At 41.0% G+C, this 21,962-nt stretch overlaps 1 protein-coding gene across 2 annotated transcripts; it reads right to left on the bottom strand.

Moving 5' to 3' along the window:
* Window positions 1-1,597: 1,597 nt before the first annotated feature.
* On the bottom strand, window positions 1,598-18,725 carry DDX17 (DEAD-box helicase 17). Of its 2 annotated transcripts, none has more exons than XM_004437857.3 (13): window positions 18,310-18,725; window positions 13,872-14,022; window positions 13,121-13,220; window positions 12,356-12,489; window positions 11,983-12,048; window positions 10,595-10,736; window positions 10,074-10,234; window positions 9,814-9,986; window positions 9,361-9,471; window positions 9,050-9,111; window positions 7,764-7,823; window positions 3,610-3,852; window positions 1,598-2,338 (listed from the first exon to the last, which is right to left on the bottom strand). In XM_004437857.3, the coding sequence occupies exons 1-13, from the start codon at window positions 18,357-18,359 to the stop codon at window positions 1,833-1,835; spliced, it is 1,959 nt and encodes a 652-aa protein (XP_004437914.1). In that variant the 5' UTR covers window positions 18,360-18,725; the 3' UTR covers window positions 1,598-1,832. The 2 variants fall into 2 exon arrangements, with proteins under 2 accessions (XP_004437914.1, XP_014648696.1); XM_014793210.2 differs by having other exon boundaries at window positions 3,616-3,852; window positions 18,310-18,722.
* Between the last annotated feature and the right edge of the window lie 3,237 nt (window positions 18,726-21,962).

Genomic DNA, 21,962 nt, shown 5'->3' with positions numbered 1-21,962 from the left:
GCAACTTTTTTGGGGAAACACTTTGGTTTCAAAGCACAAACAGTTTTGCCATGTTTTTCCTGTGCCTACCATCCTCCCTTGGCCTCAACTTCTATAAGGAGAAAAAAAGAGAAGTAAAGTTAAGAAAGAAGAAAGTGAAAAAAAAAAAAAAAGATGTCAAAGTTCTTACATGCATATATTTCAGCTTATGCTGACAACCTACCTGTATGTTGCACATTCAACCATACTTTCAGAACCCCTCAGAAACAATCCCTTCTCTCTCCCTGAAGAATTTTAAAAGGAAAACAAAACAAACACCTCAAATATTTAGATCTTACAAACCAGCAAGCACTCTCAAGCCTCAGCCAAAGAATGCAGTGGAGCCTTCCCCCTTTAACTACATTGTAAATGAACAATACTGGTAATAGCATAAAAAAAATTAACAGTCCCACACTCGATATGGAAGAGGTTTTCTGGGGCTGTCTGATCTCCCTGTCCTGTTATGGTGAACACAAGAGCAGAAAATTCTTTCTAGGCCCAACTGCTATAGCAAATCTCAGTAAAACAGTATTACTGTGAAGGGGACAAACTCACCTACCTTCAGATGGAGGAAAAGTAAAAGGACTTAGGCTTTAGTCCTCCGTAAATTTTCTTAAGCACTACCTACCTGTAAAAGGCTGAGTGCAAAAGGATGCCGAGGAAAATTTGCACCCAAAAGCTGTTAGAAAGCACTGCAGAGAACAGAGTATGAAGAGAGTAAGAATTCTTTCTTAATAAACCCTTAAGTTCCTTTATTCAAGATAACTTGGCCAAAATGGCTGACTAGCTAGCAAACAGCTGCTTTTATCCTAGCTCTACAGATACTGAGTTTAACAAGAAAACTTGCCCATTGAGTATATTGTTTATAATTAAAGGTCATTTTTATACTGCAGGTGAATGCATACTTAACTGGTTAATAAAGTAAATTTCCAGTGAGTATTTATGTTCATTCTGCTCACAGCAGCTGTCTGGTTGGAAAATGAATCTCACAGATGGTCCCTGGTTATATGGGGAAGAATAGGCAGCTTCCACCAGATGCTGAGATGCTACATTTAACCACTGCAATAAACACTTGGGGTTTTTAATTAAAAGATACACTTAAAAAACTCAGACTCAGCAATTCAATTTCTAACCTGACACTAAAATGGTTATTTTTCAATAATTGGGAAGGGGGAAGGCAGAGTGTAAGGGGGACAAAACCAATTAGGAACTTTTTTAAACTGTCAAATGCACTTAACAAGCAATCAGCCAAAAGGACAATGGCAAAGCACTGTCTTAAAAACTCATCAGGCCTTGAGGAACCCTGTTCCAGCTTGAAAAACATTAAAAAGCATTACAGAAAATGTGCAGGGAACTCCCTCTTGGTTTTCTAACCCAGTAACGAGAGCAATTTAAAGCAGAGATGCCATCTTCTTCTGCAGAATTCACCCCTCTACCCTCCCCTACCCCCCAACTCAAGACAACAAAAAGTGGGCTCCAACAAAAGGGCCTAATACCTTACTTTTTCTTTTAAGATGAAAAATAGCTCAAATATCCTCAACATGCAAGAAGTCGGGGGGAAAAAAAAAATCTCTTCCAGTCGGCTATATATATATATTTTTTTTTTACAAAATCTGTTATTACAGACTGGATCATTTTGGCGGGCAGAAGAAACCTGGCAGTGAATTCTAACTAATCTGCATGAATGACAAATCACAATGGTTGGGGAAAAAATAAAAATAAAAAAGAAAGAAAAGGGGAAGAGAAAAAAAAAAGGAAAGAGCGCTCCTTTAAATGTAGTTAAGTTTGCAGAAGTCACTACCACTTTAGTGGTTTCATTTACGTGAAGGAGGAGGGGGAGGAGGTGGAGGGGGGTATTGGTAGGCAGTCTGCCCCATGTAACCTATCATATTGGTAGCTCCCGGAGGCTGTGCAAACTGTTGTGACATCAGTGGCTGTGGCTGCTGCCCAGACCGGCCTATCCCACTAAACTGCTGGCTAGAGCTCTGTGAACTTCTCCCAGTTGAGGTGGTGCTACTAGCCCCATAAGTGCCGGCACCATATTCCTGGGCTGTATAGCCACTGGTGCCATAAGCAGCTGCCCCATAGGTGCCTTGACCATAGGTGTATTGGCCTGCTTGTGCTCCAAAGGCAGAATTTGGACTTCCATAGCCACTGCCATTAGCATAACCGGCTCTATCGGTTTCACCACGATCCCGATAGCTTGCAGAGTCTCTCCGGCCACCGTCCTTGACTCCTCGAAGCCTCCGGTCACACTCATCCTGATACATCAGGTTGGGATTGTTGGCTGATGAAGTGGTCCGGTATCGAGAACGACCTCCTGATGGGAGGACACAAGGAATTTTTAATGCCAGATACACGATCCAAATATAACCATACGTAAAAATTCTATTAGATACAAAAGTATTCAACATTCTTTCTTAATCTTTAGCTAGGGCAGCCTCCAAATCAGTATTTTAAAAATACACCCATAGGGCCGGCTCCGTGGCTTAGCGGTTAAGTGCGCGTGCTCTGATGCTGGCGGCCCGGGTTCGGATCCCGGGCGCGCCCCGAGGCACCACATCTCTGTCCAACCCGGGGCCGGGTCCCGCGTACAGCAACTAGAAGGATGTGAACCTACGACATACAACTATCTACTGGGGCTTTGGGGGGAAAAAATGAATAAATAAAATCTTTAAAAAAAAAAAAAAAAAAAAAAAAAAAAAAAAAAAAAAAAAAAAAAAATAAAAATACACCCATAATTTGACTCTTTAACGGGACATACTCAAAAGAATGGTAAACACTAAGGGATATTCAACTTCTCACCGTTTTAGCCCTTTATTTGAGGATTACCAAGAAACATGATGTTAAAAATGGAGGAACGATGGTAAAGAGGTTTAGGTCACTTACCTTAGGTTAAAAAAAAAAAAAAAAGACAAGCAGCTAAGTCCATACCATCATGAAGGGATTCTCTACTAGTGCACAGTGGTTCTCAAATGTTGCTTTGTGGACCTAATGCATCAGAATCATCTCACAAGCTTTAGAAAAAAAGTTCAGATTCCTAGCTCAATTCCAAACCCACTTAAAAAAAAATGTGTATTTTAAAAACATCTTAGGTAATTCTGATATAGAGCTTCAATATGCAATACGTTGGGGGAAAATAATACCAAACTGGGAGTCAGGAAGCCCAGATCCTAATATATTTTGCAACTGTCCGATTTTCAGATCAAATAACTACGCCTATTCTACTATCACAAAACAGTGTAAGATTACTGACTTCTCCAAAAGGAAAACTGAAAGCCTAACATACCACTGAGGCTTTTGAAGGTATTAAAATCAACCGTATTCAGCTTAATTCTGAACACGCACCATGTTCTTCAAAACGCAAAGGTCAGCTTTACATTACAGCCTAGAGAAATACTATGCTGCACAAGTAGGACAATCACGACAGCCCCCCACACTTCACACTGCCTTACTTAGATTATTAAAAACTATTAAGCACTGTCCTTTATTAGTAAGCAACATACTTTAAGCCTTCACGGGAATTACAAAACAAGGCACGATGAACACAAAAAGATACCTTGGCAGTACCTGGAAAACTCCAGGACTTACCCTTACCCCCTCCTCCGCCGCCTCCTCTGTGGTCCACCAGCTGCATCAGTTTTGGATTGATAGCCTGGTTAGCTTCTTCCAGCACTTTGATCAACTCTCTGGCCTGCTTTAGGTTTCCTGGGGTGAAGAAGGTGTAGGCAGTGCCCTTGTTGGTGCTACGGGCTGTTCGGCCAATACGGTGCACATAATCCTCTGAGCTGTTTGGATAGTCATAGTTGATCACAAACTTGACATCTTCCACATCTTCAAAACCAGTGATGAGTCAGTGTGTAGGTTGATGTGGCAGGGAAAGAGAAGGTAAAGGACATGCCAACAACAGGTGGGAAGCACGAATGCAGATGACAGCAAGAGGAGAGAAGACTAAGTTAGTAACCACTCTGAATAGGAACAAAAAAAGACTCATCCCAACAGAGTAAAAGAGGATTAATGATTCTTGGGACATACACAGGAAGTGGCATCTTTATCAGCTGTAAAATCCTAAGGGAATCCCATTCAACCATCCAAACTCCTGCCTCTTCTGTATTTTTACCAATATACTGACAGGAGTTGTACCAATCTCCAGTTCCATCCTTTTCAAAACTGGAATGTAGAAAAAAAGTAGTACTATTGTTAAGTTACAAGGTCAAATCACTTCTACTCTGTTGGGAGAAGCCTGGCAAGATCTACCAGTAATATAACAAACTTACCTTTAAACCAGTCACATAGCAAAGTAAAAAAAGAAACTTCATATACCTTATACTACATTAAGGAGACTTAATCAAGATATTTAGATTAAAAAATTTTTTTGCTCTTATATTCTAAAAAACTGATCAGAGCCAAAGTAAACACCTGTTTTCCTTTGCAGAAATACCCAAATCATCTTTCCCCTTTCAATTACCACAAGAGCACATTACACTAAAATTTCACTGTACTACCAAGCCCAGCTCTGCCAAATGAGGTTTTTTTGCTCAACTCAAGGTTATTTCAACTCAGTACTTGCTTCAATTATCAAAGATTGTCTACATAACCTGGGAAATTAAATAGCCAGAGTGTGGGAAAAACCATGAAACCTTGAGACATAAGTTTAATGTTCGGTCCACTGCTGGGAATTGGGTTGAATAACCTCCTATGCTTCAAGTATATAAATGTTAGTGTAATGCTTTCAACTAAATGTCTATTTTCACCTACTTAAACAAACAAATTTAATATAACAAAGAATCCTAATGTTTTGTGGAAAAAAATCTGCATTTTACAAAGAATATTCAGAAAATATCCTAGATAAAACACAGATTTTTGTGATATAAATAATTAAAAAACATTCTCTGTTTGTTACCAGACCGATGCACACTCCCTCCTCCTTTGGGAAACCGCTGCAGCCGATCCCGTCTCTTTGCCTTTTATTTTTGGCGGCCTCCTTTCGAAAACTCCGCCTTCTGACACGGGACCACTGGAGCGCGGGGAGCATGCATCAAGGGTCCGTGGCAGTGAGAAGTCCCCACACACGCTCGCTCTGTGAACTGGCTTAGATGCTTCTCTGTAGCCCCATTTGGTTGCCAAGCGCCGGAGAACCTGGGTTCGGGTAAAAATTTCAGGTCCTCCAACGCCTCCCCCAAGGATAATTGGGGTGATTGTAGAAAAAAATAATTAAAAAAATGTAAGTCACATCCAAAGGGTCAGACTGCATCTATTGCCCAGACTGGATTAATTTCAGGGGAAAGGGGAGATGATTAAAAAAAAAAAATTCAGCTGTTGTTAAAGGGTCTGTGAAGAAAGGGGCATTATGTCTGTTTCTTATTACAATAAAGGCTCCTCAGTCTTTACTGACCCCTAAAGTCCTGAAATCACACCAGAAAGACGAGAAGGCAGTTATCAGAGGGGGCAGCGTGAGTCTCCGGCTAGGGTCACTGATGCAACAAAGGGAAAACAAAAATTTACAGGGCCAGGATGGATGAGATGGGAGGATGGGAGATTACGCTCCATGACCACATCTTCAGAGCTAAGATAATGCTCCTTAGTCAATCCCAGTGTGTATCACCAGGGCAGCAGAGAAAGCTGAATTACCGCACTGGATGCACAGACATGTGCTTTCCTAGCAGAAAGCACTGGGGACTGGAGTCAACAGTTCAGATACTAATACTCAGGACTGTTTCTGGCGGGGTTCAATAGGGGGCAGACACGGTGCAAGTTCTTCACACTAGAAAGGTGTCCTGTGTGCGCACACATAGAGCTGGCTGAGGGCACATAAGAGCAACCGCAGATTTTGTTTTTCTCTCCAGTCAAGCCTGCCCTGATGTTACTGTGCACTGCCACAATATTATCTTGCTGCCTTTAGAGAAGACGCTGTAGCAGGGTAAGAAATTGAGAAGTTAATGTTTTGGCCAGCTGCCTAGGATAAGAACTCTTTGTCTGACAAGCCCTATGACATGGCCTGAATCTCCAATCACTAACTGGGAAGGACTCAGACTAGCCAATAGGCTCATCTAGAGCTGCTTCGGGCCAATGTAGATTTTGCCTCGGCCATGTACTGAGTGATCTGCAGCTGATATCAAAGCTTCTGTTAAAACACAAAACAAAATAAATTCAATACTTTAACAATGTGTAGTTTAAACAAAAAAAGGAAAAATTAAAAATATCCCAGTGGAAAGGGAATAAATAGTGGTTTCCTGAGGATGACTATTATAAAATTATGGGAATCGAAGAACTTACCTGAAGGGAACATTTAAGAGGCCATCGCTTGACAGGAAGTGAAAAAACGCCTGGTGACTCAGCTGAAAATGCACCCCTGTCTATGAGGTAGAAGCCTTCACTTTCCAGGATCTTGTAGGACCTTGGTCAGCATTCTGCCATTTTGGTGGGTTTTCCCCCTCCGTTTGATTTTTTACAAGGCAGCAAACAAAGGGGCCCAAAACAAGCACTGATGTTGAGTAACAAGAAACAGACTCAGGTACCTTCCCTCTCCCCTCACTTGGATGAGTAGGGGGTGGGACGAAGAGTCTAAGTTATTCTAATGGCAGCCAATTGATTTGGTTTAGAAATGTAGGGGACATGGAACAAATATTTTAAATTGTCTAGGCAAGATGCACAAAGAAGCTACCAGCACATAGCAAGCCTGTTTAAAAACCACCATCACTGAAAGCTTTTATGTAACTGCTTTCAGGCCTCAGCCTCTTCTCCCAACAGGCCCAAGTTCTAACCGCACAGATCCAGACATGACCTCAGAGGGCAGAGACAGTTTTCAGTCATGGCTGCAGGTCACCACCTCTAAAGGAGGGAATGATGAGTGCAATGCATAAAAAGCCTTCATTACTTTTGTATTCCAGTTTGAACGCTTCTTCTCTTTAAGTATTATTAGGGAATATGGTACTTCTTGCCTTACCGGGCAAAAAATTCAATATCTGCCAAAAATCCAAAGGTATCTTCGTGACAGAAATAATCTCATCATTTAATATAAAAGTTTTGAGTTACACCTGTTTAAGCTCGGAATAAGGGCTAAAGTACTACAACATATTTCTATACATCTTAAATCATAATGGGTCAAAAACTCCAAAAGGACATCAGCTTCAAATTAAGTTCTTAATTTGGAAGCCAGCACATTGATGATATCAGTATGGGTGGGAGGAGGGGATAACTGAGTGCCCATGACAATTTTACTTCAGTAAATAAAACGGGGTAATGCAGATTTAATTGCTGAATGATATCATATTTATAGACTTATTAAATCCTAAGAATATATTGCATTAGCCTTCATGGAATTGGACCTCCATACATATCTAGCACAGACAATGGTATAGGGAAAAGAATAACTGAGGAAATTAGCTTCTAACAGCAAAGTTCAATCAGGCTCATTCTATCTAGCCAGAAAATAAAATACAACCAGGAAGAAGTTGAGCTATTCAACTGACTGTCTCCTCTCCCTCTAACTTTTGAAACAGTCATGCCTAGGCCTTGCTGCAGACCAAAGCCTGTTTGTTAGGAGCAGGAAGAGACTTTGAAAGGAAAAAGAAAAAAACACCAAGGTTAAAAAAAAATTGTGGGGGTGGGGGTGACGCTTTGTATTCTTCCCTTTTAAATATTTATCTAAACACATGTATATACAACTCTAATTTGAAATGACAAACAAATCTTTAAACCAAAAGATACATATACCATTGACAGAGGCACCTATCTATACAAACCTAGCCCACGGGAGGCTACATCTGTGGCAATGAGGATGGGAGCCTTTCCAGAACGGAACTCTGCAAAACAAGAGAGGTACCATGAAAGCCAAGTTATACAATCAAGGCTAAGTGATATGTCTTAAAAATGACCAAATAAACGCTCCTAGCAATTTGGCCTTTTTACAACTACCACGTTAAAATTCCAAGTAATGGTGTCAGAACACATTAACCTCTTTTAAATTTAAGGGAAATAGCACTTCTTTTGAATATCTTTATTACACTTTCCTTTAACAGACGGGCAATAGACAAAAAGTTAACTCTAATAATGAAGTACCATTAAAACGGTGTGGCAATTTCTAACAAAATTAACATGAGGTAGAATTTTTTCCCCTTAAATTATGACACCCAAGTTATCTCTCAAAAGTGTGAAAGTAGGGGAAGGGGCCCTTCAGGGCAGGACAAGCAAATTAAAAGATATAGAATGATAAGAGAAACCATCCTTTCCCCTGTGAAATAACAGAGAGCTGTATATTGGTCTCTGTCCCCAGTTCCTAGCACTGAACTCTTAAACCCTTGTAAATAGGGATGCTAGGAATCTTTTGTTCTAATAAATTAGTCTTTGACCCCAGTTCCTCACACAGTTTCTAAATCCCTCAGAATTTCCTAGCTAACAGGAGTGTCCTTTGTTCTAATGAGGTGACACCTGGTGGGATCCAGGACAGTTCCTGGATGGGGGCTGGTCACCAAAAAGACCAAGGCACAATTAGAAGCTTGGAGCTTTCAGCCCCACCCAGTATCTGCGGAGGAGAGGAGAGGAATTGAAGACTGAGTTAATAACCGATTATTGCCTATGTGATGAAGCCTCCATAAAAATCCCAAAAGTATAGGGCTTGGGGAGCTTCTGGGCTGGTGAACATAAGGACAAGAACTTACTAAATAAAGGAAGAGTGGTATAAGTTGTGAAAAAATGTAAAGAGCCAGCATTACTGACCTTAAAGGACAGTGAAATATGCCAAAAATGCCCCCAATATTCAATTAACTAGAGAAAAGCTGGGCAAACTCCGGCCTGAGGGTCAAATCTAGCACAATGCCTATTTTTTCAAATAAAGTTCTGTTGGAAGACAGCCAGGCCATTTCTTTACATACTGTCTATGGTCATTTTTGTGTTACAAGAGCAAAGTTGAATAGTGCGACACAAACCACCTTTTGGTCTGCAAAGCCAAAAACATTTACTACCTGGTCCTTTACAGAAAGTCTGCCGATCTCTGAAACAGAATATGGACAATGCGTAGCTTTGGACTCACCGTTAAGTACCCAATCTCTTTCTGGTTGACTCTTGTCTCCATGAATACACATAGCTGGCCAACTGTCAGAAGAAAAGTGACCAATATTTTAGAAATCTTAAAAAAAAAAACCTAAGCTTTAAAAAGGAGTGCTATTATGTGGAATTGTGAAGGTTTGTTAGGCTACATGAACAGATGACTGTGTCCATTTAAAGAACAAAGTACATGACAGGCATTATTGAAACATTTCCCAACATTCACAACACCAACTTAGAAATTCCTACTGAACTATAAAACCTGAGGCTAATTAATTATCTCAGTGCTGCACTCACCCATCTCTGCGCATCCTTCGAGTGAGGTCATCACAGCGTCTCTTTGTCTCTACAAATATTATTGTCTTATTTTCCTTTTCAGCCATTATTTCCTCCATGAGTTGGATCAACCTGAAAACAAAGCAACAACAGTGTAGCCATCCAGAGAAGACTTCCCTATACATTGTAGAAGCTATGTAAAGCTGCAACATCAACTCCCTAAAGTTATAGTACTTTCTTTTCTCATTACTTTCTATATAGCTGGCAATTATTAGAGCTGGGATTCAAATCTAAGGAACCAGAATCCTTGCCTTCAACCACAATGCTCTGATGAATGATACAAAGAATGGATGGAAAGCCAATGCTTTTACTGTTTCTAGACCTCAAAAAATACTGGCTTTTCTAATGCTTTAATTCTGGAGGATCATTAGGAAAGGTTTATTAGCATTATCAAAGCAGTGAACTCTCTCATACTTGTGATCTTTTTCACTTTCCATGCAGACATCCACAATCTGGAGGATGTTGTGGTTGGCACTCAGCTCCAGATTGCCTACGTTGATCTGGGTGTAATCACGAAGGAAATCCTCTGCAAGCTGTCTTACTTCTTTTGGCCAGGTTGCACTCCACATCAGTGTCTGCCTATCAGGCTATCAGGAAAGGAAAGACCTGTTTTTAGGCTAAGGAACTGCGACAGGCAAAGGGCATAAAGATAGTGTATTATCAGCTTTACACACCCTGATTTGGTCAACAATTTTACGGATCTGGGGTTCAAAACCCATATCAAGCATTCGGTCAGCTTCATCCAGTACAAGGTAAGTACATCGGCGAAGATTTGTCTTTCCTGACTCCAGGAAATCTATCAGGCGTCCAGGAGTAGCTATACAGATCTCAACACCTGTAAAACAAAACCAATGATTAGCCAACCAAGAATTCTTTATACATTGTTCAAGCCTCAGGAAACTAAGAAGCACCAGCTCTAGTGGCAGAGCACTAGCTACATTTTAACACAGTACTTGGAAAAGCATGATCTAAGGAGGATATATGAATAATCATCAAACCTCCAGAAAGTTTAACTCTCTAGCCATGCTGACTTGCCCAACTAGCATTTTAACCATACCTGAGAATTTCTAAGCTAATGAAACACTGAATTTTTTTTCACAAGAACCTACTACTTTCCTCTTCAGTTTCATTCATAGAAATTGGTAAAATGACATAAACTAATAATTCTTATTGGCTAAATTTTTTTAAAAATTACCTCTCTCCAAGTCTCGAATCTGCGGACCCTTAGGAGCACCTCCATAAATGCAAGTACTCTTCAATCTAGAACACTTGCCATAGTCATCAGCCACTTGCTGTACTTGCTGGGCAAGCTCTCTGGTAGGAGCCAGAACTAGACACTGAAACAAACACACACTTGAGACATGTATCCCAAATTAAAAAAAAAAAAAAGGACAAAAGGTTATCTAATTCTTTCTCTATTGTCTAATCCGGTACATTCAAAGTATGTGATGGGGTGGGGGACTGGAAAGGCAGAAGTGTAAGAGAGTGCGCTAGAGTGTGGTAAAAAATTATGAGAAACTAATATTTAGCATATGGAACGATGGTTTACTTTTGACACGATTCATTACAGTTTTATGTGTGCTATTTAAGTGGATTTACAGATTGTTTACCCAGTTTTAAATAAACAACTCTCAAAATAAACAAGTGGCTCTAAAATATTCCTGCTACAAAACCATGGATTAAAATATTAGTAAACAGATGAATAAGAAAAGAGCAGAGCTGTTCTGACTTCTAGTTCAAGCTTGTAGCCAGCCACATTAAGCAAAATCAATGACTTACACTCAACCTGACCAGTTGGCCAAAACAATACAAACTGAAGACACTCTGAAATAGGTATCATATACACTATTAACAATGAATCTTGCTCTGTGTACTGATCCATTAGATATTAGCTAATGATAATAAAGCTAACTATATTGGCCATATGGAATACATTACATATTACATAATGCAAAGTAATGCATTATTTCTTTTTGTGATTGAGACATACTGTAATAATGTACATATTTGTAAGTACATATAGGAAATACAAGCTCAATTTTTAAAAGACAAGTAAGAATGCACATTCAAAATGTTTAAGACCATTACTCGAATCTTATAGGAAATAGCATAAGTGAAAATAATCACACTAGAAAATCGTGCAGCCCTATATAAACATTTACAAAAATATTACTCAAACACAAAGAATACACACCCCAAACCTGACTTCAGTCCACAGGGCAGGGACCTCACTTCATACCTCTTTTGTGTTCCTCACAGCACCACTGAGCAATTAACAACTACACTTGGTTCCACTGTACAGTAAATGCCTATATATGAAGGTACTAGTATGCATAGTGGTTAAGAGTAAGATTGGTTCAAATCCAAGCTCAGCCATTTAACAGCTGTATGACCTTGGGCAAGTCATTTAATTGTACTGTGTCTAAGATTTATCAGTAAGATGGGGGATAATATCACATTCAGATACGGAAGGTGGGGCTGAGAATGAAATCTGAAAACATATGTAAAGCACAGTGCCTGAAACACAATAATCATTAAATTGTAGTTATTCTGAGAATTATAAATAAACTGAAACACACTCACGATTGGGCCATCTCCCCTTTCTAAGTACGGCTGGTGGTTAATATGAACAATTGCAGGCAGCAAATACTGGAGGGAAAAAAGAATGACAGTCTTCATACCAAAACTAAGCCGTTATTTTAATAGTTCTAAATTATCACAGTAATTGATAATGCCTAACTAGGAAAGTGAAAACAGAACTCACAACTGTTACACAAATTTGCAATGTAAATTTGAACACAAAATGCTTCCACATATTTCATATAGCTAAAAATTGTTTTTTATATACCTACACTATCTGAATTAGAATTTTATGAAGAATTGAGAATACATGAGATGATAAGAATAGCAAAATAAGTTACCACAATGTTAAAAATCTTCCCTTGTTTGTACGTACCGCCAATGTCTTCCCAGAGCCAGTCTGAGCAATGCCTACCATATCCCGGCCACTAAGAGCCAAGGGAAATCCCTGGCACTGAATCGGAGTTGGTTCTGTAAAGTGCTGATCCATCAACACATCCATTACGTATTCTATAAAAGAAAAGATGTTACTGCTTTTAAGTAAAACTAAGGAAACAGCCAAATTCTTTTCAAAGAACTTAAAGAAACTGTTAAGCTTCGTGAAGGCAGGATTTACCCATCTTTATTATTTTTCCAAGAGAAGTGTTGCTTTTTTCTTTAGTTACTATATCTCTGACCTGCTGACTACTACCTCTCAGAGGGCTGCTGCCAAAGCCATCTACCATTCCCCGCAAAAACTTGAAAACTACTGCCCTAAAGTAACTAACAGGGCATAGGCACATGGCAGTCACTTGTTTACCACATTCAAATCATATCCAGCTACAACATAACTTCATTCTGCTGTTTTGTAAAAGGCAGCGACAAAACCCGTAGGGGAAGATGAAAACTCACTCTTAAAAAAAAAAAAAGGTTCTAAACCAGAGCAAGGTGAGCATAAAAAGAAACTTATGCAACAAAATAGTATTTACCTGTAGCCTTGAGCAGGTTTTAAGGAAAAAATTACATAAATTATTACCTTTGTGAAGGGTTTCTCTACTTGTCTTTTCAACAAAATCCTAAGCCTCGGTCAAAACCTTTAAATACCCATGTTTACCATTCAACCAAAATTAACAATTAAGATCCTGGATTGAAGAACACTTACGTGGGAAGTTAGCATGATGGAAGGCAAACACAGGTTTAGGACAAACATCTCCCCCTCTCACTGTAATCTCTTTCTTTCGACGTAGTTCATCAACCTCATACTACGGAAGAAAAGAAAGTAAGACAAATTAGTAAACAAGTTATTCTAAACATACAAATCTTTATATCCCAATCCAGCTGAACAACTATCATCCAATCCACAATTACAATGGAAAATATGTGTGAGGATCCTCCCAACTTTGTGAGTCAATGAAGCAGGTTATAAGAGTTCCATTTTCCACACGAGAAAACAGAGACTCAGAAATACTACGTAACTTGCCCAAGGTCAGAACTAGGAAGAGGGGTAACTGTACAACTTGGGACCAACTACTCTTTCCATTATACTTTCTTCCAAACAAGTAATCATTTCAAGAGCAGAGTCCAAAACAATCATAGTGAGATTAAAAAGACCAAGAAGAGTGTATAATGCCAATATTTTAAATTTATTTAACTTACTTCACAGATGAAAAGACGTGATCTCATATACACAGTTAAAATCATAAATGACAAATTGATTGGAAGCATAACAAATGAGAACCAAGCGATACATTAGGCATATATTTAAATTGGGTCCTCTTGTAAGTAGCAGCAGTCTTAATAAAACATGTAACGGCCAACAGCAGTATATAAGTAAACTCTGGCTAATATGTTTACCTGGTTCATTACTGTGTATGCAAAAAAGGTAATCAAATAAACAACCCCCCAAAACTTACAGGAGTCAGCCTTGCCACTTCTGGATGTTCCACATAAAAATTCTTCTCAAACTTGGGGAGCTCACTCAAATCCCACTTCTTTTTACGTAAACGCTCCCCAGGATTACCAAATTTCTTTGGGGGAAGGCCACCACCACCTCTTGCTCCAAATCTAGAAACAGCAAAATGTTTATTAGAATTTGTAAAGCAAAATACCTCATGTGCCATAAAAATACACAAAAAGATGAGATTCTTAGGATACTACCAGCCCCCTCCAAAAAGAATATTACTTATTTGAAGGTATGGAGAAGTTCATGAAACTTCCTTTACTATCCAACAATACTGTTAAAAGTATGCTTACAATGATGAAAAACTAACAATTTTTATATTTAGAGACATGTATCATGGGGATTACAACCAGATTCTGGAACCAGAAAAGTATGAATTTTGATTCTGCCACTTATGGTGTGATTTTGAGCAAATTATTTAACTTCTCTGCACCTCAGTTTCTTATATAAAGGAGGACTAATACTAATACTACCCACCTATATCAGCTGTGAACACAAATATGTGTAAAGTGCTTAAAACAGTATCTGACATAGTAAGCACTCATTCAACAAATAGTTACTGTGGATCAACTATGTACCAAGTACTATTTTAAGTGGTGCTGGAGATTATACTAAAGCAAACAAAACAGAAGTCTCTACTCTTGTAAGGGAGGACATTAGTTTAAGTTCAAGTTGAAGGCAAGATTGCGGACAGGCAGAAAAACATACTTCAAGCAAGTTACCCCATACTTGGAACTTCTTGCATCCCTTACCCCTTTATACTGAGAGCACTCTTTTCGTCCACTAATCTGCTAAGGACAACTACAAGGACCCCCAAAAGACTGGTAAGCTAGTCTTCAACTTTAGCTCATACTAATGAAGAAGAGCCAGAACAAAGATTTATGACCTGTCCTTCCTCTTCATCTCCACCTTGACCTTATATCTTTCTGTTCCCAGGCAAAGAGCACTCTTAATTTAACTATAAATTTACCCAAAAAAGCCATTATATGTCTCAAAGTTTTTAAAACTCAGATTTAAAATGAGTCTTTTTGCTTTATCTAACTTTCACAACAGACAAGTTCAATTGGAATACAAATATGGCCACTAGTCACACTTGAAATGTTCTACTTTTCCTAGCCTAGCACTAAGATGGTCTTCATTTCCATACTGCAACCCATTAAAGTACAGGGCATTGTTTGGTGTACAAATAGTATACAGCACGTTTTCAAACCATTTCCTTACTCTTGAAAACACTATACTGAATTTAATTTTCCTCTTCCACTCTAACCCACTCGTAACATCATTCGGCAGATGGTTCCACTTTATAATTGACAGGCAGTAGTTGTACTATTTTAAAGGGCCTCAATCTCCTGGAATTCAAAGCGTTCTTAAACTCTTTGGCTTAAAGACTCAGCTAGATATTTCTTTAAATACAGACATACAAAGATTTATGGCAGGAAATTTTCTTGGGACCATTGAGTATTTACATTCAATAGGCAAAATTTGGTGGATTCTATTTATACTACTGCTAAATTGGTAAGAGAAATGAGGAATCAAAACAGGAAAAGGATATTGCATAGGAATACATATATCAAACCAAAGACCAATTTTTAGAGATTGTCAGCCTAGTTTACATAAATTTATATGGTTCCTAGAGGGTGCCATTTAAATGCTGCTGCACTCCAATCCTACCCAGACCGTAAACAAATTAAACTTTTTAAAGTAAGGTTCCTTTTAAGGATTTGAAACATGGGGGTCTTTATAAATATGCTGTCTTCTACCTTTACGATTAATGCTGCCTTCAATATTCAAGAGAGCCTTTTACTCTTGTAGAATTTTTGAGCACATCTGTGCCATCCTTTAAAGATGCACATATCCTAATCCCTGGCACACTATGCTGCTCATTAACTGTTTTTATCAAGAATTAAGTTTGACTATGCCATAAATGCAGCTTTGAAATAAGTCATGGGGATGTAATGTACAGCATGGTGACTACAGTCAATAATATTGTATTGTATATTCGAAAAAGCTGAGTAGATTTTAAAAGTTCTCTTCACAAGAAAAAAAGTTTTATAACTTTGTATAGTAACGAATGGTAACTACAGTTACTGTGGCGATCGCTTCTCAATGTATACAAATATTCAATCATGATATTATACACCTGAAACTAATGTCAATTATATTTCAATAAAAAAATAAAATGCAACTTTGAAGATTTATATATTAACATGCAAAATCACGCTAGTTTAAAGGTACAATGCACACCATTTTTGGACTGTAAGTGTACATATAGTGACCTCACTCATTCTCTTTTCAAAACAATAGTCCATTTCACTTAAGAACATTCAGTTAAGAATGAAACAACAGCAACTCAAACCATAAAGGAAATTTCATGATAAAGGTAGTTAGGGCACAGATCTTATGAAAGAGTGCCACTTTGTTTGAAATGAATTATTTTTAAAGCTTTTTTTTTTTTTTAAACATCATCTGATACTCAAAGAATCAATATGGGACAAACTATGGATCAGTAATTCACTTTTTCCCCTTTTCTAATTTATTTTTATTATTAAAGTATACATACAGTGAAATGAAATATTAAACCAAACACCTATGGTTAAAGACACAGAACATTACCAGTACCCTGGTAGCCTCCATGTGCCTATTCCATTTACAACCCCCACCATAACTATCTTGAAATTTTAACCATTCCCTTGCTTCTCATAGTCTTGTCATATTTGTAGGTATCCTTATACACGTTATGCTTCTACCACAACTTGCTTTTTTGCTCAATATTATGTTTGTGAGTCACCCACACTGATGCAAGTTTTTTTCTTTTTCACCACTGTATTGTATTCTACTGTACAAATATCCAATTTGTCCAGACATTTAAGCTGTTACCAATATTCTATCATGAACAATGTGGTATAAACATTATTTTGCACACAGACATCGGAGCACGTGTACATGGGTTTCTCTAGGCCTTACAGTCTAGAGTACAAAGCTTGAGAGAGGAATTACTGGGTCATTTTCACCTCTACTAGATAATGTTAAGTTCTTTTTCCTAAGCGTTTATACTGAAATTCACTTCTAAACTTAGCTATTACTGTGAAACACTAAGCAAACATTCCACTTCTAGCCCTCCAAATTTAACATTAAGATCAAACATTTTCCTTCCTAACAAGGTATAATTCAAAACAATCCTTTTTATTTTTTAAATTAAGTGAAGGTGAGGTGCCTGTGACTACAAGGTCTGGTACTTGTGTATCAGAACCCCCCAAACCAAAAATGTTTGGAGAAAATATTAAAGAACACCTACTACAGAAAGACAATTACACACGGTATCTCAATTCCCCAGAACAATGCAAAGTAAGGGCAATTATTATCCCCACCTTCAGATGAGAAAATAGGCTCACAAAGGTTCAGGATCTTGCCTGAGGTCACATATATATTCAAACGGCATCACATTACTTTTTATCTAGAGATACAACTTTTATTACAAAAAAGTAACAGCACAAATCAACATGGATCTCTTAAGCAACTTTTTCGTCTAACCCAACATTAAGATTTGAATCTCAGGATCTGAGAGAACTTCAGTTTTAATCCTGTTAACATCCAACCCAGTAACCACGGCATTACTAAACGAAACACTTTCTATTTAGGCTGAGAAGATAATGCTCCAGTCCAATTAGGGAAAAAAAAGACTGAAAGGTTAAAAAAAAAAAAAAAAAAAAAACCTACACTAACGACCAAACCAAAAAAACCCCTCTCCCCAAATTTAGATGGCAAATAATTTCACTGTTTACTTTCCAAGATGCTTGCTTCTAATTGGTTAAAATACGACTAAAAGTGATAGAAAATACTTTTAAAACTAGAAGTCAGCCTTCTGGTCTCTAGTTGCAAACCAGGTTTCCAGTTCCAGGCACAGCTATCTCGGGCGACAGATAACACCAGGGAGGCCATTTCGCGTTCAGATTGCCTAGGCCGACCGCGGAGACCCCACGCTCTTCTCTCACCGCGAACCCCCGTGCTCCAGATGAACGCCGAGGCCTGGGGAATCAAGTGGCTCGGCCGGAACCGAGGCAAGGGCCGGGCCGGGCCGGGGGTGCGGCGGTCACCCCCTCCCGCTCCCGCGGGGCCGCGCCACGACGGCCGTCCGCAAGAAGGGGCTGGGGCGTCGCCAAGCCGCCGCCCCCCGCCAGGTCATCAGCGACCCTGGGGGCCAGGCCCAACCCGAGGCCCGCGCTCGACCCCGCTATTATGCCTCGGGTGGCCCCGCCTGCGGAGTCGAGAGCGTCGCTCCCAGGCCTGCAGGCGCTCAAAGCCTCCGGCTCGGCTGCAGGCTGCGGTCTCCTCAGGAAGCAGCCCCCCGCGCCCCACGCACACGCGGAGCCTCTCCTCTCCTCCCCCCTTACCCTCCACGGTCACGATCCCGGTCCCGGTCCCCAAAGCCGCCTCCGCGCATGGTCCCAAATGGATAGAGATCTGGGAGCGGGGCACGGATGGCCGGGCTCGGGAGGGCCTGCGGCTCCGGTCTGGTGACGACCGATGGCGGCGGCGCCTCCGCTGTTGGGGCGGCGGCAGGCGCGGCGCTCTCTCGCTCCGACGCGCTGTCTCCCGTCGCAGACGCCACCGTCGCCGCCTCTCTCGTCGGAGACGGGAGCAAAACACAGAGAATCGGGGTTATAAAAACAGTGGCTAGGTTTGGCTACGCTCAAACCCGGCACTGCCGCGGCTTAGGCGTCTCCTTCCCTCCCAGCGACTGCACAAAATGGCGGCCGGCGCTGAGACTGCTCCAGCTTAACGCTACGTACGTCGGAGGCGATACGTAAACAGCGTCTCGGAACAGTCCGAGAGCTTCGCGGAGTACTACGGATATTCTTGAAGGCATTTTACGTCAGTTGCGGAGGTGGGCGCATTTTGCGGCCGGCAGAAGTAAAACAAAGTACGGATCGAGCGTAGAGTTCTCGCGCCACCTGAACTAGAACGTGGTGGGGGGGGTGGTGAAGAGCCTCCGGTGCGACGTAACATTCTTTGCGTCGTTAGCCGGCCCACTATTGCGAAGATGCGCAGTGTGCGTAACGCATTCTGTTTGGAGAATAGAGGATTTTGCCGGGTTCCGACCGCGGGCCGGAATCCGGGTCCGCTTGTGCAAGTTTGTCTGTATAGACAATAACTGTCGTCCATCTTGCCGTCGTCAAGTTTCAGGGTCTCCAGGTGCCGAAAGTGCAGGAGGGTCTTCAGGGTCTCTGGCTGGCGCTCCTCCATGGCCTTGCCGGCTCTTCGGCCCCGCCGCCCTGGGCCTGCCGAGACTGACCGCGCGCCCGGCGCCATTTCCTTTCGGTTGCCTCCCGGCGCGCTGTCGCCGGCAGCCATGATGGATGCGCCATGTCGGTTCTTTCGGGAGTTGGTCAGGCGGCGACGTCCCCGCTGAGTTAAAGCACTCTTTGCTGCAGTTGGTTCACACAGAAGTGCATTTTCTGAACAGTATGTTTACCCTGTCCTCGGCTGAGCACAGTTGGCTAACAAAGAACCAAAATGTGGGTGATGCCCCACTTACGGTGGCCGCCGCGGTCCTTTGGCCGCCATTACCCGGCGCTGCCTCAGGAGGCCCGTGGAGGCCCTTAGCGCTCTCCCGAGGCGGAGGCGTCCAAGCGGTGGGCCTCAGAAAAGGTGAAGGCCTGAGGACGTGTTTGTGAGCAGGCTAGGCCGCGTTCTCTCTCAGTTCGTCGAAGCTGGCTCTTCTCCGCGCCTGCTGCTTCCCCTCCCACTGCACTGTGAAGTCCCACAAGCGTGGCTAGGTGGCCTCACGGAATCCTCGAGCCCCGAGGGCCCTTGGAGAGCGCTCGTTTGACATCTCTCTTATTTATTTCTACAGATGGATAGAAGGGGGGACACTTGAGGCCCCTCGTCGTGGGGGCCAAGTGGTGTCTTCCGCTCTGTTCTGTTTCCCAAATTACTGCAAAAGTAGCATAGGGAGTGGAGCTTCAGGACAGGCTGTTCAGATGTCTCTTGGGCCGAAAGAGGCAGATGGGCCGTGGAATTCATTGGACAAGTGTTGACCGCCTAACGGACGGAGCAGTGGGCTGGGAACTGGGGCACAGCAGTGAACAAATGAGTTCCTGCACTCGTGGAGTTTACACTCTAGTGGGGAGATAGACAATAAATGTTTATGTTAGGCAGTTGCTAACTAAGATAAAAAGAAAGAAAAGTAAAGCAGGGAAAAGGGACAGAAAGTGTATGTGTGCCTGCGTGGGAGGGAAGTATGCCTGTTACATAGTGTTAAAAAGGGTGTCCTGGGAAGGCCTCCCTGATCAAGTGACATCTGAGCAGAGACCTCAAGTGAAGGAGCTAGCCTTGTTGACATAGCGGAAAGAGCAAGTGCAAAGGCCCTGTGGCAGAATGTGGCTGGCGTAGAGGTAGGAGGAAAGACGGGAGAAGGCCAGAAATAAGAAGGGCTTGTAGGCCAATGTAAGGACTTTGTCTTTTCCTTTCAGTAAATTGGAAATCTCTAGAAGGTTTTAAGCAGACTGACATAATAAAAGGACCTCTATGACTACAGTGTGGAGAATTACATTGAGAGTGAGCTAGGGCAGAAGCAGGCAGATTAATTGGGAGGCTAGTGCAGTAATCCAGGCAAGAGATGATGGGGCTTGGTTTGGGTTAACAGCAACCAGTAAAGGAGAAATGGTCTGATTGAAAATTGAGCCAATGATTTGCTGATGGGTGGGATAGGAAAGAAAGAAGTGTCAAGGATGAATCTTGTAGGAGCTGGCCAACAATTAAGCTCCTACTGTGTTTTAGACTGTACAGGAACTGAGGGAGTTATTTGGACTGGTTTGCCTATTTATCATATATGCTAAGTAATTAAATCTGAGGCTCTCTATATAACAATAAATAATTTATAAAGTAAGGTAAGTCCACTGAAACCCTCCCTACATTTTGCCAGGGAGAAATAATTCATATTTTGCTACTAGATCATGTCCCTGTCTTACAGCAACTCATAGCTCCTTTGTCTTCATAAAGGTTTTCACAGTATGTAATTATATAGTTGTCATTATTTGATTAATCCTGCCTTCCAGAAAAAGGGAACTTTGAGTCTTCCTCTGGCAGACAAGTTTCTGATTATAAAGTAAATCCATAGTATGCATTCTCATTCTTGATCTAATCTCTGTTTTCCTGCTGAAGATGGTTGAAGCTTATTACATTTTTTCTAAACACAGAGAAACAGTTTCATTAGGGAGGTTGGAGAACCTAGGAATTTCATTAGTAACAGCCAAGACCGTTGGTGAAAATGAAAATATACTTTGCTCAATTCATCCTTTTTTTGGAAAATCTAACCATACTTTACTGTACTATGCAATCCAGCAATCACAGTCCTTGAGATTTCCCAAAAGATTTGACAACTTATTTCCGCACAAGAATGTTTATAGCAGTTTTATTCATAATTGCCCAAACTTGGAAGCAACCAAGATGTCCTTCAATAGGTGAATGGATAAACTGTGGTACATCCAGAACCTAAAATATGTTTTCAGAATTTTCTTAGGGGGGAATATTTGAAGACCACTAATTTTAAAAGGTGAACCCAGACCAAGTAGGGCCTGAGGGCGCTGGAGAGCCATGCTCCTTCTCAAGTGGGTGCCTCATTGTCCAGCCAATTGTTGCCAGGTAGACATTCAGGCCCAGAGTGTTAGTTATTGACTCTAATTGAATGTGTGTGTTAGTGACTTCTGTATTAGAGAGACATAGAAGAATCCCACCCTCACTGAGTGTTTTTAATTTTGCTATGCTGTGTCTCTTGCTTAAAAACTTTCTGTGGCTCCCGTGACCTAAAGACCAAACTGTAGCTCCACAGTCTGACATTTAAGGCCTTCCAAATTCTGGCCCCAACCTCTTACCACCCTCCTGCTTTGGCAAATCTCTATTCTCTATTCTTCACCCACTTCCCCCCCCCCCCCCAATTTCTGTGATTTTTGTTAATCCCTCTCAGTGCATGCAAATAGAAAAACTCAAGGTCCACTTCTGCCTCCTCCCTGCCTTGGAACCTTAGGGAAGTGATCTCCTGTAC

Source organism: Ceratotherium simum, chromosome 25, assembly GCF_057802395.1.
Source record: "Ceratotherium simum simum isolate JZ-2026a chromosome 25, ASM5780239v1, whole genome shotgun sequence".
NCBI classification, from domain to species: domain Eukaryota; kingdom Metazoa; phylum Chordata; class Mammalia; order Perissodactyla; family Rhinocerotidae; genus Ceratotherium; species Ceratotherium simum.
The sequence above is the reverse complement of the archived record's forward strand: the minus strand, read 5'-3'. Positions and strand labels throughout refer to the sequence as shown.